Source organism: Cetorhinus maximus, chromosome 12 (genome assembly GCF_964194155.1).
Source record: "Cetorhinus maximus chromosome 12, sCetMax3.hap1.1, whole genome shotgun sequence".
Lineage (NCBI taxonomy): Eukaryota > Metazoa > Chordata > Chondrichthyes > Lamniformes > Cetorhinidae > Cetorhinus > Cetorhinus maximus.
The window spans coordinates 68,633,354-68,649,922 of NC_135890.1; the positions used below are offsets into that span (position 1 = coordinate 68,633,354).

The following is a 16,569-nucleotide window of genomic DNA, read 5'->3' on the forward strand; positions in this document are numbered from 1 at the left end:
CACATATTCATGTCATTTAATAGATTAAAGAGGAGACAACCCTGGTCACTCACAGGGGAGCACATGCTGGGATTGGGGGAAACTGTGAGGGTCCATTGGACCAGGGGCTGGTCTCAAGAAATCAGTCCAAGGGGTTAAATCCAACACACTCCCCGCACCACACACATACCCCACTCCCCACCCTCAGACACACACTCACCACCCCCACACGCACAACCCACTCCCACATACACACTCCCCATTCCCACTCACACTCCCCGCCCCTACACACAAACCCCGCTCCCACACACCATCTACAAGTTCCACTGCAGCAACTCACCAAGGATTCTTAGACAGCAACTTCCAAACCCACGATCCCTACCATCTAAGACAAGGGAAGCAGATGCATGGGAACACCACCACCTGCAAGTTCCCTCCAAGCCACTCACCATCCTGACTTGGAAATATATCGCTGTTCCTTCACTGTCGCTGGGTCAAAACCCTGGAACTCCCTCCCTAATAGCACTGTGGGTCTACCTACACCACATGGACTGCAGCGGTTCAAGAAGGCAGCTCATCACCACCTTCTCAAGGGCAATTAGGGATGGGCAATAAATGCTGGCCCAGCCAGTGACACCCACATCCCATGAATAAATAAACACACATCCCCACTCCCACACACACTTTCCCCACCCTTACACCCACACTCCCCATTCCCATGAACACACTCCCAACTCCTACACACACACTCACACTCCCCACCTTCACATACACACTCCCCACTCCAACACGCACACTCCCACCCTCACACATACGCTCCCCACTCCCATGAACACACTCCCCACTCCTACACACACATACACATACTCACCACTCCCACAGTGACATTCCTTACCCCGATACACACACTCCCCAGCTCCACAAACTCCCCACCCCCCAAACTTACACATTCACCACGCCCATACTAAGAGTGGAACACTGTGCCAGCTGTGGCCCGGATTATTACTGTAGGGCCCATGGGTTGTGAGGGAGACTTTCCTCCTTCTCCAAGGTCCATAGCAATCGTTCAACACTCGCTTTTAAATTGGAATGGAGAAAATAATGAGACTGAAGATAGATGCATCTCCAGGACCTGATTGTTTCCTCAATGAAATTCAAACCCCACCAATCCCATCATGGCCCACTAAAATCCCAGCCAATTGGAGTCCTCCTGACTTTATTTTGTTTTATGTTTGAATTTGATTGGGTGGCACTGTGCCGGATGTGATATCACTGTGTGGCACTGCCTCATGATGATGAGAATTGTAGCTTCTTCCCCTTCTTGGTGGTTGCTGATGATGAATTATCAGACTGATTTGTTTAAAATATCATTTTAAAATACTTTTTGTCGGGTCTACTGGGAGATTGAAGCTGATTCTGGTAGATTCCCGGCCATTTAAGGAGGGTTGGCAATCCTAGGGTGCAGTGCATATTGACCAGAATTATACTGGTATTAAAGGGTTAAATTATGAGTACATGTTGCATAGACTTAGCCTGTACTCCCTTGAATAGAGAAGATAAAATAGAAACCTAGGGCAGAATTTTTCTGTCGGCGATTTGGGGGTGGGGCCCACTCGCCAACGTGAAAATGACATGGGGTGACTTCGGGAAGAACCCCTGATGTCATCCCGCCCCATTTAAATATTCAGGAAGGCGGGCGGACAGCGAAATCAGCTGTCCGCCCGCCGACCTGTCAATAGCCAATTGAGGCCATTGACAGGGTAGTTAAACCAATTAAAGGCCCTGCCCGTCCAACCTTAAGGCTGGTGAGCAGGCCAGGAGCCCCAGCGGGCTTCTGAAAAAACATGAAACCTCATCCACTGGCCGGATGAGGTTTCATGTCTGTTTTAAAAAAGTTTAATAAAGTTTCAGTGCTCTTATTAACATGTCCCTTCTCGTGTGACATTGTCCTACTCCTACTCCCACTAGCGCTTTCTGACCCTCATTGTTCCTCGGTTGGGGGGTGTCCAGAAAAAAGGGAAATGAACTCAGATTTAAGCTAAGCTGTTCAGGGTGGTGCCCGGAAGCTCCTGTCCACATAAGCTCCCTCCCCCAAGCAGCTGTTAAGGCTGTTGGGGTGGGGGGGGTTGGTGTCAATTGAAAATTTCAAAACTGAGAACAATAGTTATGTCATAAGGAAACAGACCCCATTAAGAGGCTGTTATTTCCAGGCGAGGAGCATTCAAAAACAACTCCCTCGATGTAGGAGTTCCACTCCCGCTGGCGACAAGCCCTTGAGTTTCTCTTCAGTGAGGTGCCCGGGCACAAGTCGAGCAGAGTTGGCGACACAGAGAGTGAACTCTGACCTCCCCATCACTCTCTGTTATCACAAAATTTCAGCGATAGATACTTCTGTGTCAAGGAAACCATAGAACCATAGCAGCTAACAACACGCAAGGAGGCCATTTGACCCATTGAGCCCATGTCGGCCAACAAGTAGTCATCCTTATTCCACATTTCAGATCTTCCTCTGTAGCATTATAGAGTATGGCATATCCAAGTGCATGCCCAGACCTCCATCACCCTCTTGGTGAAAAAGATTTCTCCTTGAATTCCTTCTAAACCTCCTACCTCTTACCCAAAATCTATATCCTTTGGTTATGGACGGTGCCAACCAAGGGGAATGAGTCCCTCCTTGCAACTCATTATTTTGATTTATTCATTAATGTGATGTGGGCATCGCTGGCTGGGCCAGCATTTATTGCCCATCACCAATTGCCTTTGAGAAGGTGATGGTGAGCTGCCTTCTTGAACTGCTGCAGTCCATGTGGTGTAGGTACACCCACAGTGCTGTTAGGGACGGAGTTCCAGGATTTTGACCCAGTGACTGTAAAGGAACGGTGATATATTTCCAAGTCAGGATGGTGAGTGGCTTGGAGGGAACTTCCAGGTGGTGGTGTTCCCATGTGCCTGCTGCCCTTGTCCTTCTAGATCGTAATGGTCGTGGGTTTGGAAGGTGCTGTCTAAGGAGACTTTGTGAGTTGTAGATGGTACACACTGCTGCTACTGTGCGTCGGTGGTGGAGGAAGTGAATATTGGTGGATGGGGTATCAAACAAGCGGGCTGCTTTGTCCTGGACGATGTCAAGCTTCTTGAGTGTTGTTGGAGCTGCAATCATCCAGGCAAGTGGGGAGTATTCCATCACATTCCTGACGTGTGCCTTGTGGATGGTGGACAGGCTTTGGGGAGTCAGGAGGTGAGTTACTTGTCGCACGATTCCTAGCCTCTGACCTGCTATTGTAGCCACAGTATTTATATGGCTAGTCCAGTTCAGTTTCTGGTCAATGCTAACCCCTGGATATTGATAGTGGGGGATTCAGTGATGATAATGCCATTGAACATCAAGGGGTGATGGTTGAACTCTCTCTTGTTGGAGATGGTCATTGCCTGTCACTCATGGGGCACAAATGTTACTTGCCACTTGTCAGCCCAAGCCTGGACCTTGTCCAGGTCTTGCTACATTTGGACATGGACTGCTTCAGTATCTGAGGAGTTGTGAATAGTGCTGAACATTGTGCAATCATCAGTGAATATCCCCACTTCTTTCCTTATGATGGAAGGAAGGTCATTGATGAAGCAGCTGAGGATGGCTGGGCCGAGGACACTACCCTGAGGAACTCCTGCAGTGATGTCCTGGAGCTGAGATGATTGACCTCCAACAACCACAACCATCTTCCTTTGTGCTAAGTATGGCTCCAACCAGTGGAAAGTTTTCCCCCTGATTCCATTGATTCCAGTTTTGCTATTGTTATCAATCACACGGCCAATTTTTGTATCATCTGCAAACTTCTTAAGCATACCCCTTACATTCAGGTCCAAATCGGTGATATACAGTGTCTCAAAATCGACGACATCAGGTTGAGTTGATGCCAGATTTTGGATCTTGCCAGTTTTCGAGTTGGTCAGTTTGGGTCGGGTCAGGTCAAGGGTCACTCCAACCACTTGAAGCATAGGAAAAGCAGATGTGCAAAGCGAATAACTAGTCAGCGTAACACTGCAACAACGCAGCACCTAGCCCAATATTTTATTCCTCTAATAATAATTAAAATTTATGCATTTCAGCTTGAAAAAATGTCTGGTTTTTGCCATTGCCAGTTCTTGGATAGCCAGATTTGAGGCACTGCACCTGTATATCACAAAAAGCAAGGGACCTAGCACTGAGCCCTGTGGATTACCACTGGAAACAGCCACAAAAACACAAAATTCAGTCACAAAAACACCCATTGACCATTACCTCCCGTCTCTGATCTAATTTTGGGTCCAACTTGCCATTTGCCCTTCGATCCTATGGGCTTTGCTGTTCTGATCAGTCTGCCATGTGGGACCTTATCAAAAGCCTTGCTAAAACCCACACAGACTGCATCAAATACATGACCCTCATTAACCCTTCCTGTTATCTTCTCAAAAAATTCAATTGTTAGTCAGACACGACCTTACCTTAACAAATCCATGCTGATTGTCCTTGATCAATCTGTGTCTCTCCATATCAAGATTTATCCTGTCCCTCAGAATTTTTCTAATAAAGTTCCCCCAGTGACTGACTGGTCTCTAATTACTTGGTCTATCACTTTCTCCTCTTTGAAATGTTAATTTTTAATTTCTTCCCTACATTGTTTATTCTTCTCTAAGTTTTCTTCAGGATTAAGCCCTCTGTATTGATCATAAGCTTCCCTTTTTCCCTTAAGCCCCTCGACATCCAGGTGGCTCTGGATTTGTTAGTCTGACCCCCCTTTTTAAGGGAAAATATTGGCTCTGAACCCTTACTATTTCTTCCTTGAATGCCTCCCACTGATCTCACACTGATTTACCTTCAAGTAGCTGTTTCCAGTTCACTTTAGCTAACTCACATCCTGGCCTAGTAAAATTAGCTTTTCCACAACTGAGGACTTTTATTCCTGGTCTACTTTTATCCTTTTCCATAACAATCCTAAATCTAACTGAATTATGATCACTTCCACCGAAGTGCTCTCCAACTGATACTGCTTCCACCTGTCCAACGCCATTCCCTAAAACTAAGTCCAGAACTGTGCCCTCACCTCTATAGCTGAGCAGGCAGATATCAACAGAGGGTCTTTGTTATTAAATGTGTCATGGCCACATAAAAGACGTTCTCTCAAAGTGGTCTGTGAGCTAAGAATTTGCGTATGTGTGTGTGTGAGTGTAAGTGTGTGTGTTTGTGTGTGTGAGTGTGTGTCTGTGAGTGTGTGTGTCTGTGTCTGTGTGTGTCTGCGAGTGTGTCTGTGTCTGTGTGTGTCTGTGAGTGCCTGTGTGTGTCTGTGTGCGCGTGTGTGTGTGTGTGTGTGAGTGTGTGTGTGACTGTGTCTGAGTGTGTGTATGTCTGTGTGTGTGTGTGTGTCTGTGAGTGTGTGTGTGTGTGTGTGTGTCTGTGAGTGCGTGTGTATTTGTGTGTCTGCGAGTGTGTGTATGTCTGCGTCTGTGTGTGCCTGTGTGTATGTCTGTGAGTGTGTGTGTGTGTGTGTCTGTGAGTGTATGTGTATCTGTGTCTATGACTGTGTGTGTGTCTGTGAGTATGTGTGTGTGTCGCCTCTTTTTAATGTGTGTGGTTGAATTTTTAAAAGCCCAGCAGAGAAGCTTTATCCTTAAACAAGATAAATATTAGTTTATTACCAAACTACTGCTGTAAGTTATTTAAGTAAAAGTAATACAGATATTAACTGAAATACAGACACAAAGATTAAAACCAGATAAAGGTGAGATTCAGTTTAGTCCTTTAAGATATCATCGCAGGCCCGTAGCTTGTAGTTGAAGTGTTGGTTGTCAGAAGTGAAGGGCTGTGTTCAGCAGCTGTGATAGCTTCTGTAGTTGATTAGAGTGCAGACATAAATCAGTAGCTGATTAGTGTCACAATCCATAACCCCAGACTACAACAGGTGTGTCAAAGTGTATGTTGCCACAGCAACTTGAACTCCTTTAGTGAACACACACACACACTCCCTCATTGATTAATATCACTTGATCTTTGGACTCTAACCATTGTTTCCCTGGGAATAGGGGGAGGGATTGACCTTACATAAGCAAAGGCTGTGCCACCGATACCTCTAGTCCTGTTACTCTGAAAAGTCTAAAGAACAAAATGGGCCTGGAGCTGTACTTGGATCTCCTCTCTCAGCCCTGCCGAGCTGTCTACATTTTTGCCAAGAAGAACAACATTGTGTTTGAGTTTAAGTTTATTGATCTGTTAGCAGGTAAGGGTCAGTGGAATGTCAGGACTCAGTTTACACTACTGTCTACCGTCTGCCATTTAATAACACTTGAAATAAAAGCAGAAACATTATTAACATGTGGCTTCCTTCAGGCTCATGTAGTCCCAGGAACCTGTGTCTGTCCAGGAGGCTGAGCTGGGCTGAGCTGTCACCAGCTCCAGGTGCCTCCCTGCCAGCCAAATGGACATTCCCCACTGGGCACCATCAGACGGCTGTCTGCTGTCTGCTAAAGTTTGTTTGCACTTTGAACTTATAATTATTCATTTTTCTTCCTCTCCCCTTCCCCTCTCCCCTCTCCCTCTCCCCTCTCCCTCTCCCCTCTCCCTCTCCCCCTCCCCTCTCCCTCTTCCCTTTCCTTAGCTCCTGCCTCTCGTCTCTCCTTCCCCCTGTCATGTCACCCTCTCTCCATCTGTCCCTCTCCTCACCTCTCCCTCTCTCCCAGTCACCTTCTCTCCCTGTCACCCTCTCTCCCACATCCCTCTCTCCCTTCCCCCTCTCGCCTCTCCCTCTCGCCCTTTCTCCCTCTCCCTCTCTCCCTTTCTCCCTCTTCCTCTCGCCCTTTCCTCCTCTTACCGTTCCTCTTTCCTCTGCCACCTATCAGGCCTTTAATTAGATATATGTGGTGCCATTCTGTGACCATAGTGTGATATCTGATCAATGCTAAGTCCTGTTTCTTATGTTCTTGTGTTGTCTGCAGGTCAGCAGTTCAGTGAGGAATTTGGAAAAGTTAATGCTCTGAGACTGGTGCCAGCGATAAAGGATGGAGACTTCACCCTGGGCGAGAGGTGAGCGCATGCTGATAATCTCAAACTCTAAACAGAGTCTGTGCAGACCAAGGAGAGGGCTTTGTGGGTGATGAGAAAAAGGGGAAGTTTTTTTTTTGTCAATTAATGAAGGTTATTGTACCAGAGCAACTGAGGAAGTGAAGCTGCCTTGGATAGACATTATGGGCAGAATTTTGAGTTTGGTGGGCAGGCGCAGTTGGCGGGGGCCTGGGATTGGCCAGGAAAATAGCCGCTACCCACATTCCACCCCCAACCACATTTCACACCGGCGAGCCCAGCGTGAAACAGCGCTCCCCACTGGCTGGGAAGAGCTAAGCAGGGGCGGGGGCTTGTCGGCCCCCGGGACCAATGGCAGCCAGTTTAAACATGTCACAGGCAGCCCCTGGGAGGCTGCCACGGAAAAACGTCTGTTGTGTGTTAGCAAACTCAAGTGATGGAGTTGAGTGTGGCTGGAGATGCCAGGCAGGAGGGCAGGGTGGGTGGGCACTTGGACCCCCGCTTTTCTGATGAGTGCCTCGCGATCATCCTGGAGGAGGTGGCTGCCAGGAGGGACACCCTTGTCCCCAGAGATGGGAGGAGGAGGCCAACGCGGTTCACAAGGAGGTGGCAGTGCCAGTCAGCAATCATGACATGGTGCAGCGCTGGAAGTGCTTCAATGACCTGCTGCACTCAGGAAGGGTGAGTACCATGTTGGCATGGGTCAGTGTGCAGATGTGTTAAGGTCTGGCCATCCCCTCATGGACCTCAGGGGTGTTAGAGTCTGAGCGCCAACTGTCAACCACGCTGGAGCTGGCCAAGGGGGTGAGCCCTGGCTGCTTGGACTGAGTGCCTTGCAGCTCGAGGGCCATGACTTGGATGTGCCCTGCGAGGTGTTCCTCAGCTGGGGTTGGCCAGGCTGCGATGGCGCTGCAAGTAGAGAGTGGACGATTCAATGCTCCTCTGCCCTTTCAGGAGAAGACAAACCATAACCAATCAGAGAGGTCACATGCAGTTGGAGGCCACGCCCAACCTGCTGCTGCTGACCAGGTTTGAGCAGGACGCCCTAGAGCTAGAGAGCCCGCACATTCCACGTGCAGCCAGGTGTGGAGAGGAGGGGGTGCCAGATGAAGGTAAGAGTGCAGTGCACAGAGGTGAGAGTTTCGGATTGTGCAACCATTCTAGTGTAGTCCCTTCACTGATGGGAGCCTCAAACCTGGAGTCTATGTTGATCATTGGAATGTACAATGGCACCATGATGCAGATCTCATTGTCTCACCAGGGTGCCTGGCATGTACAGTGACAGTGTGATAACTTTAACTAGTGACATGTCCTTCTTCTCCCTTAGATTCACCAGCTTGCACTCACTCTCTGGACCCCGAGGGGCCACCCCTGATGCCAGAGGACCACCAGGCTCCATATGCACCTGCGTCACACCCGCTCTCTGAACCAGGCATCAGCACAGATGCCAGCACCTCAGGGGATGTTGGATCGGCAGCTAGAACGTTGGTGTACATCGGCGAGGGCACTCCATACTCACTTCAGGTGCAGGCGGAGGCAGAGAGTGCCCAGGGCGCCAGCAGTCGGAGGGCTGCTGGAGACCAGGACGATGCTGAGTCAAAAGCAGATGATGTGCCTCTGGACTCACCCATTAGGTGGCAGATGTCAGATGTCCAGTGGGATGTGCGGGAGGATCTGGCGGAGATCCATGAGGGTCTGTGTGCCATGGTCTCCGTGATCGAGGAGTCCATGTGGAGCGTGAGCACAGCATTGACCATCATGGCTGAGTGCACTGCCTCCTCCATTGTGAGAGTGGCGACTCTCATGGACAGGCAGTTCCAGGGACAGAATCAGGGGTTCCTGGGGTTGTGCTTGGACCTGCAAGCCCTCACACAGGCACTGACCTCAGGTGCTATTTCATGCTCGAGTGGGTCAGCCCTCTGTGCCAGAAAGAAAGAAAGAAAGAGCAGCATTTCAACAGCTCATTTCAGAGCCTCAGGATATCCCAAAGCATTTTGCCGCCAATGAAAAGTTTGTGAGAAGTGTAGTCGTGTTGTAATGTAGGAAACGTGGCACTGAATCTGTACACAGCAAGATCCCTCAAATTCAAGGAGAGAAATGATCAGACAATTTGCTTTAACGATGTTGGTTGAAGGATAATTATTGGCTGGGATACCAGGCAGAACTCCCTTCCTCTTCTTCAAAATACTTCAATACTTTTACACCTACCTGAGAGGGCAGACAGGGCTTAGTTTAATGTTCTATGCGAAAGGAAGGATGTCAGTGTCTTAGAGAGCAAGTGGGGGAGATGTACCAGAATAGTACATGGGATTGGGGACCTCAGTAATGTTGAGAGTTTAGATAATCTGTATCGTCCTCCATGGAGAAATGAAGGTTGAGGGGAGATTTCATAGAAGTGTTCAAGATTAATGGAATAGGGTTGGGAGATGTGTGGTGTGGATTGGGACTTTAAGAACCAAAAGCAGAGGGAAACACTGAGGATAATCAGAAAATAAGAACCCTCAGCACCATACAAACATTATTCACAACCTCCTATCCACCCTTAGGCATGAGAGAGAAACAAGGTCAGAAGAAAGAGATCCAACTGCAGAGCTAACACAGCATAGTGAGAGTGAGTGAATAGAGACAATGACCTGGGCTGGTACTGGGTGCTTTGGGCGGGGGGGGAGGGGGGGGGGGTGGTGTGCAGGGGAGTCACTGGATGGAGCGTGGCACTGAAGGAGGGTGGCACTGAAGGAGGGTGGCACTGAAGGAGGGTGGCACTGAAGGAGGGTGGCACTGAAGGAGGGTGGCACTGAAGGAGGGTGGCACTGAAGGAGGGTGGCACTGAAGGAGGGTGGCACTGAAGGAGGGTGGCACTGAAGGAGGGTGGCACTGAAGGAGGGTGAGTCTGACGCAGGGTGAGTCAAAGGGAGAGTGACTCTAATTCTTTCTCTTACAGTGTGGCGATTCTGAAATATCTGGCATTTAAATACCAGGCCCCTGACCACTGGTACCCGGCTGACCTCCAGAAACGGGCTCGAGTGGATGAATATCTAGCCTGGCAGCACACCACCATTCGGTATCAGGCAGCCAGGATTTTCAAGTTCAGGGTAAAGTCAGCAATTTTCTTGCTACATTTCTAGAAAAGTATCGATTCAATCCTCATCCACAAAGCAGCCAGTTTTAAATTCCTCTCTCAGGAATTATTCCCGGCCTCCATTATTCTCTGAAACGACTCCCTGCCCTGTTTGGCATTTTGTGAATTCCTCATTTCCTTCACCCAGCATTGGTGGCTGTACCTTCAGCTGCCGAGCCCCAAGCTCTCAAATTCCTTCCCTAAACCTCTCCGAGTCTCAACATCTCTCAACAACTCTCCTTAAAACATTCTTCTTTGATCCAGATTTTCGACACATGCTGCCTTGCATGATTTGGTGTCAATCTTTGTCCCATAATGTTCACTATAAAACACCTTGGGCTGTTTTATTACATTAATGGAGCTCTGTGAATGGAAGTTGTTGTAGTGTTGTTGGCATTTATCCTCCTCACGAGCAAACGTTTCTAATCATATTTACTCACTGCTCCTGTGTCTCATCGACAACATTTTCCTTATCCAACTCTTCAATCTGATTTTGAATCTTAATATAGATTCCCTCTGTCATAGGATGGCCAAGTTGTATTATTAATTTTAGAGTTGATCCGCAGACACTTCTTGGGTGGAAACATTAAGTTTATTTATAATATACTCAGCAGCAACTACACCTGTGCTTTCAACTCCAACTCTATCTCCTCATTGACTGCTGAGGTAGTCTACACTACTCTCCTATTTGTTACTACAGATCATGTGATCTTCCCTAACAAGCATTATTCTTAAAAGGTACATTGTGCATTAAATAAAACCATAATTATTACACTCCTCCCCCTACAATTCGGATATACATATATTTACAAGAACATATTTTTCAAGACAACATAATATTTACACTGGGTGAGGAATTTACAAGTTCAGTCTTTCAGGTGGTTTCCTGGTATGTGTGGAACGTCGCAGCTCCACAACTTCAGATTCTTTGTCAGGAACCCCCTTTTCCGGAGTTGCCTGAACATCAGGTGCTTCGGTGGCACTTGCAGTTCTGTATCCTCAACTCTTACAGGAACATCAGACATGTCTGTCCTGGGTAGAGTATCTTCAACAGGAAACGCAGACCTGGTCATGTTCACTGGTAGAACCAAAACTTGGTGATTTGTGTCTCTCTTCCTTAAATGGTCCACATGTTTATGGATGATCCGGCCTCCCACCTCCATGTGGTAAGATAGACATCCAGTCACCGCACTTATTTCACCCGGTAACCACTTTGGCCCTTCCCCAAAATTCTTCACGTATACCGGCTCTCACACGGTAAATCTCCTCTCACAACTACGCCAGTCGTGTCTAGTTTTCTCACTTCCCTGACTCCTTTCCACCTTCCCCTCTAAATTCGGCATTATTAAACTCAATCTCATCCTGAGACAGCGTTTCAACAATAACTCCGCAGGTGGGACGCGTGTTGTTGTGTGAGGGGTGGTCCTGTAATGAAATAGAAAGCGTGCTGGCTTGGTTGCCAAGGATTCACCAGATAGTGTTTTCTTGCCTGCCTTGAACGTTTGAATTGCCCTTTCGGCCAGACTGTTTGAGGAAGGGTAGTACGGTGTAGTTTTCACATGAGTGATACAGTTGGGGCTGATAAACTGTTGAAACTCAGCACTTGTAAATGCCGTGCCATTATCGGAAACGACTACTTCTGGTTGTCCGTGAATGGCAAAACTCTGATGTTGTTTCTCAACTGTAGTGGCCGACGTTGGTGGCTTCACCTCACATACATCCAACCATTTTGATTGGATATCAACAATGAGCAGAAACATTGTTCCCAGGAAAGGTCCAACGTAGCAAATGTGTAACCGCACCCAGGGTCTACCTGGCCACTCCCATAGGTGTAATGGAGCTGTCACTGGCAACTTTTGCAGTTGCTGACATTGCACACAGGGCTTTACTAAACTCTCTATTTTGCCATCCATCCCAGGCCACCATAGATAGCTGCGTGCTATGGTCTTCATTCGGGAAATTCCTGGATGTGCGCTGTGTAGTTCAATTAGCAATGGCTCCCTTCTCTTTGGAGGAACTATCACTCATGCTCCCCACAATAAGATGCCATCCTGGCTGGTTATTTCATGTCTTCTGTTGAAGTACGGTTTCATTTTGTCAGGTACGGGCTCCTGAGGCCAACCGTGTAGCACTTAATCTCGTACCTGAGATAGGACTGGGTCCTGACGTCCAGTCTCTGATCTGTCGAGCGCATATCAGCGAGGAATCTAAGAAATTTAACAATAAGGCAAGTTCCTGAGGAACTGGGACGTGCTCATCATTTTCTTGTAAAGGCAAACGAGTAAGTACATTGGAATTGTGATTTGGTTGCCAGGCCTATGTACGAAAGTGTATTTGTATGCTGCCAGAATTAAAGCCCATCATTGTATTCTTGCTGACGCTATGGGTGGTATGGCCTTGTCCTCACTAAACAATCCTAGCAATGGTTTGTGGCCTGAAGTGATTGTAAAATGGTGGCTGTGTACATTTTGGTGAAATTTCTTGACACCAAAGATGATGGACAGGCCTTTTTCTATCTGCGAGTATCTCTTTTCTGCTGGGGTGAACATCCTTGATACATAACCTATTGGCCGTTCCGTGCTATCGTCCATCCGATGAGAGAGCGCTGCTCCCATTCCATAGGGAGATGCGTCACATGTCAGCACCAATTCTTTTGTCTGGTCATAATGCACTAATGGATTGGACGAGTGCAACAATTGTTTCATCTTTATGTAAACTTCTTTCTGGGGTGCCTCCCAAGACCAACAACATTGGTTCTTTTTGAGTAGAGAATGCAGGGGGGCCAGCACTGTAGATAAATTGGATAAGAATCACCCATAATAGTCAATCATTCCTAGGAATGATTTGAACTCTGAGGCATTCTTTGGCGCAGGTGCCTCTCTTATGGCTCTCACTTTCTCTTCCACCAGGTGGAGGCCCTGTGAATCTACCCGGTGACCCAAATAAATTACTTTCCTCACTTGGAACATGCACTTTTCTTTCTAGCACAGACTTTAATCTCGGCCTTCTTTTTGACTTCACTACTGGCCAGACTTCTCTCAGATGCACGCCCAACTCAGAGCTTAGTGGCTGAGTCTCCCAAAATTTCATTATCTGTCTGCTTCTTGGGAAATTCTGTGACTTTTGCTTCCAAAGTTTCTTTGGCTTCATTTAGCTGATTCTTCAGCTCTCCCGTCTCTATTTTATATTTGTTTGCTGCCTCTGGAAAATTGAACATTGTTGTGTCTTCTCTGCCAACTGATTCTTCAGTTTGTTCAGGGAGGTGCTGAATTCTTTCTGTTTCTCTTCACACTTTTCCAGAGGTACAACTTTGACCTGAGGGTATCTTGTATTTGTGAAGGTCTTTCACAGGTTTTCTTTCTTCCTTTGAAGGTTGTTCATTTTGTCTCAAACTCTGTCATCAAGTAGGGTCTCTGAGTTTCTTCTGCTGTTCTTCCAGGTTTAAGACAGTCTGCATTTCTTCAGGTTGTTGAGTCTTTACATACACTTTTTTCAAAACAGGAACACTTCCAGCTTCTCAGTGGCCAGTCAAGGTTGATTTCCCTTAGCCAATTTCACCCGAGAAGGCTTGGTCCTCTGCCTGTCAATGCTAACACCAGTAGCTTTGCTGATTGGCTTCCATAATGGACAGTTACTCAGCTTATGCTTTTTACTTGAATGTCTTCACCTGTATACACCTTTAGCTTGGTGCCTGTTTCTCCTAAACTTAATTGATGTTCACCATTATTCAAATATCTAAAGGTATGTTCCCCAATTACAGTAGTGGAAGCTCCCATGTCTACTTCCATTCTAACTGGTTTGCCATTTACTTTCACTGTGACAAATATTGGTTCTGTCTTTCCAACTTTCAGATTAAACAATGAGTAAATGTCAGAATGCATTGTTTCAGGCTCTTCTACATTGTAGATTTCATTGGGCTTCTTCTTTTGTTTACAAGCCTGCTTGAATCTTTCTTTGCATTGTCTCATCATATGTCCATTTCTGTGACAATAGAAGCATTCGATTTTTTTAAACTGCCAATCGCTAAAAGACTGCTTGTTTCCACCTCTATTAAAATTATTCTTTGATTTTGCTGCAAAGTTATTTTTCTTTATTCTTCCTGCTTCTCGGCAGAGTCTCACTTTTTCCCGCCACTTTCGGCTGAGGTTTCCTGCCCGATGTGGAGGACGGCGCCATTTTGCGCACCCTGTATTGCTTTTCAATCTCTTACAGTGCTTTCCATGGCCAGCACTCTCTCTAGCACCTTCTTGAAATTCAGATTCACTTTGGAAAATAATCTTTTCTGAATAGTGTCCTCTTTCACACCACACACTAAACAATCTCTGAGCATGTCGTTCAGAGTCGTAGCAAACTCACAATGTTCCATTAGCTGCTTCAAATTTACCACATAGCATGCAATTGTCTCACCTGGGGCTCTTTTTCACAAATTAAACCTGAACCTTTGCATCGTGACTGAGGGCTTTGGTTGAAAATGACCCTTCACGAGGTCCACCAACTCATTGAAAATCTTCAAATCTGAGGCACTGGGTGCCATCAAACTTTGAATCAAGCTGTAGATTTTACTCCCACAAGTGCTCAAGAGGATCGCTCACCTCTTCTCTTCCCCCGTAATCTCGTTCGTTTGAAAAAGGAATGCGAGGCATTCCATGTATTGAGACCAATCACCTGTGGCAGGTTCAAAAGGATCAATTCTCCTAAGTTGTGGCATTTTGAGAGGGGATTACTTCTTCAATTCTAACGGAGCTTGCTACTTCCAATCACCGAGTGATGTACAGTGCCAATTTCTTTCTAACTTGATTTCTTCTGTTCAATCCTGTTTTTATCCTTGTTGCCAGTTTGTTGTAGGGTGGCCGAGTTGTACTATTAGTGATAGTGTTGATCTGCAGACACTTCTTGGGTGGAAACTTAAAGTTTATTTATAATATACTCAGCAGCAACTACATGTGTGCTTTCAACTCCAACTCCATCTCTACACGGACTGCTGAGGCAGCCCACACTACTCTCCTACTGGTTACTACAGATCATGTGATCTCTCGTAACACATATTATTCTTAAAGGTACATTGCACATTAAATAAAAACATAATTACTACAGCCTCTCAACCTTTAACCCTAGAAGTGAATCACACTGCCTCACCACTCAGTATAAAGAAGAGGGGTCAGGCATTGAGGGACGGGGCTATCATTGAAGGAGAGGTCAGGCATTGAGGGAGGGGCCATCATTGAAGGAGAGGTCAGGCATTGAGGGAGGGGCCATCATTGAAGGAGGGGTCAAGCATTGAGGGAGGGACCATCATTGAAGGAGGGGTCAAGCATTGAGGGAGGGACCATCATTGAAGGAGGGGTCAAGCATTGAGGGAGGGGCCATCATTGAGGGAGGGCCCATCATTGAGGGAGGTGTCATTCACTGAGAGGAGGAGCTGTTTATTGGAGGGAGTTGTCATTTAATAGAGGAAGATCTGTTAATTGGTGGATGGGGCTATTCATTGGGGAGATGCCATTCAGTGAAGGAGGGGTCAGTCATCAGGGGAGGCCCTGTTCAATGAAGGAGGGGCTGATTGTTGGGGTGGAGCTTCTCACTGGGAGACTGATGTTATTAATGGAAGGGATCATTAATTGGACTGGTCACACGTTGCGGGGAACTTTGCTCATTGCAGGTAACATAATGCATTTTGGGGAGTGACCATTTATTGGAGGAGGGATCACTCGTAGGAGGGAATGACTGTACACTGGGGAGGAATAATTATTGGGGAAAGCACGGGATTTTTATTGGGGAGGAGGGGATTTTTATTGGGGAAAGGACAGGATGTTTATTAGAAGGGAATGTTTATTGGGAAAGAGGGATTGTTTATCAGGGGATGATTATTGGAGGATGGGATGTTTAGTGGGGAAGAGGCTGTTTAGTGGGAGAGGGACTGTTTAGTGGGTTTCAGAGAGTAAGAGGAGATATTTGTTGGCCTTTGGAGATGATCATTTCTGGCCAACAGAGGTACAGAGAGAGGGAGTAGTTATTCCGTTGGGCTTCAAGGAGATCAAGATGGAGGGAATGTTTGTTGGATGTTGATACCACAGCCAGTGAGAGAGGAGAATCAGACCAGGGAGAGTGACATGCAGACACCAACAGTAAAGGGATATTTTTAGCAGTTATATTCTAAAGGACACTTGCAAAATGTGAGTGAGCTAGAAGACTCACTGAACACAATTCCAATGCCCGAATTCAGCCTTTTGCTGTGTTAAGGTTCCTCAAGGCTGTGTCTTACCTCCTGTGATTGCACCTTGGACTGCTGACCTCTCCTCATGTGTTTTATCCTAGAGCCTGTTGCCAGCTTTAACTGGGAAGCCAATTCCCAAGGACAGAATGGACGAGGCCCTGGAGGATCTGCGAAAATCAATCCAGATCTTTGAAGACAAGTTCCTTCAGGACAAAC

At 46.9% G+C, this 16,569-nt stretch overlaps 1 protein-coding gene across 1 annotated transcript in view; it reads left to right on the plus strand.

Moving 5' to 3' along the window:
• Positions 1-6,082: 6,082 nt before the first annotated feature.
• Positions 6,083-16,569, plus strand: part of LOC144687983 (glutathione S-transferase theta-1-like) — a 14,049-nt gene continuing 3,562 nt past the window's right edge. The window contains exons 1-4 of the mRNA XM_078554643.1: positions 6,083-6,224; positions 6,940-7,027; positions 9,966-10,116; positions 16,455-16,568. Coding sequence (XP_078410769.1) covers positions 6,113-6,224; positions 6,940-7,027; positions 9,966-10,116; positions 16,455-16,568 — 465 coding nt within the window. The 5' untranslated portion in view covers positions 6,083-6,112. The remainder of the gene's footprint in view (positions 6,225-6,939; positions 7,028-9,965; positions 10,117-16,454; position 16,569) is intronic.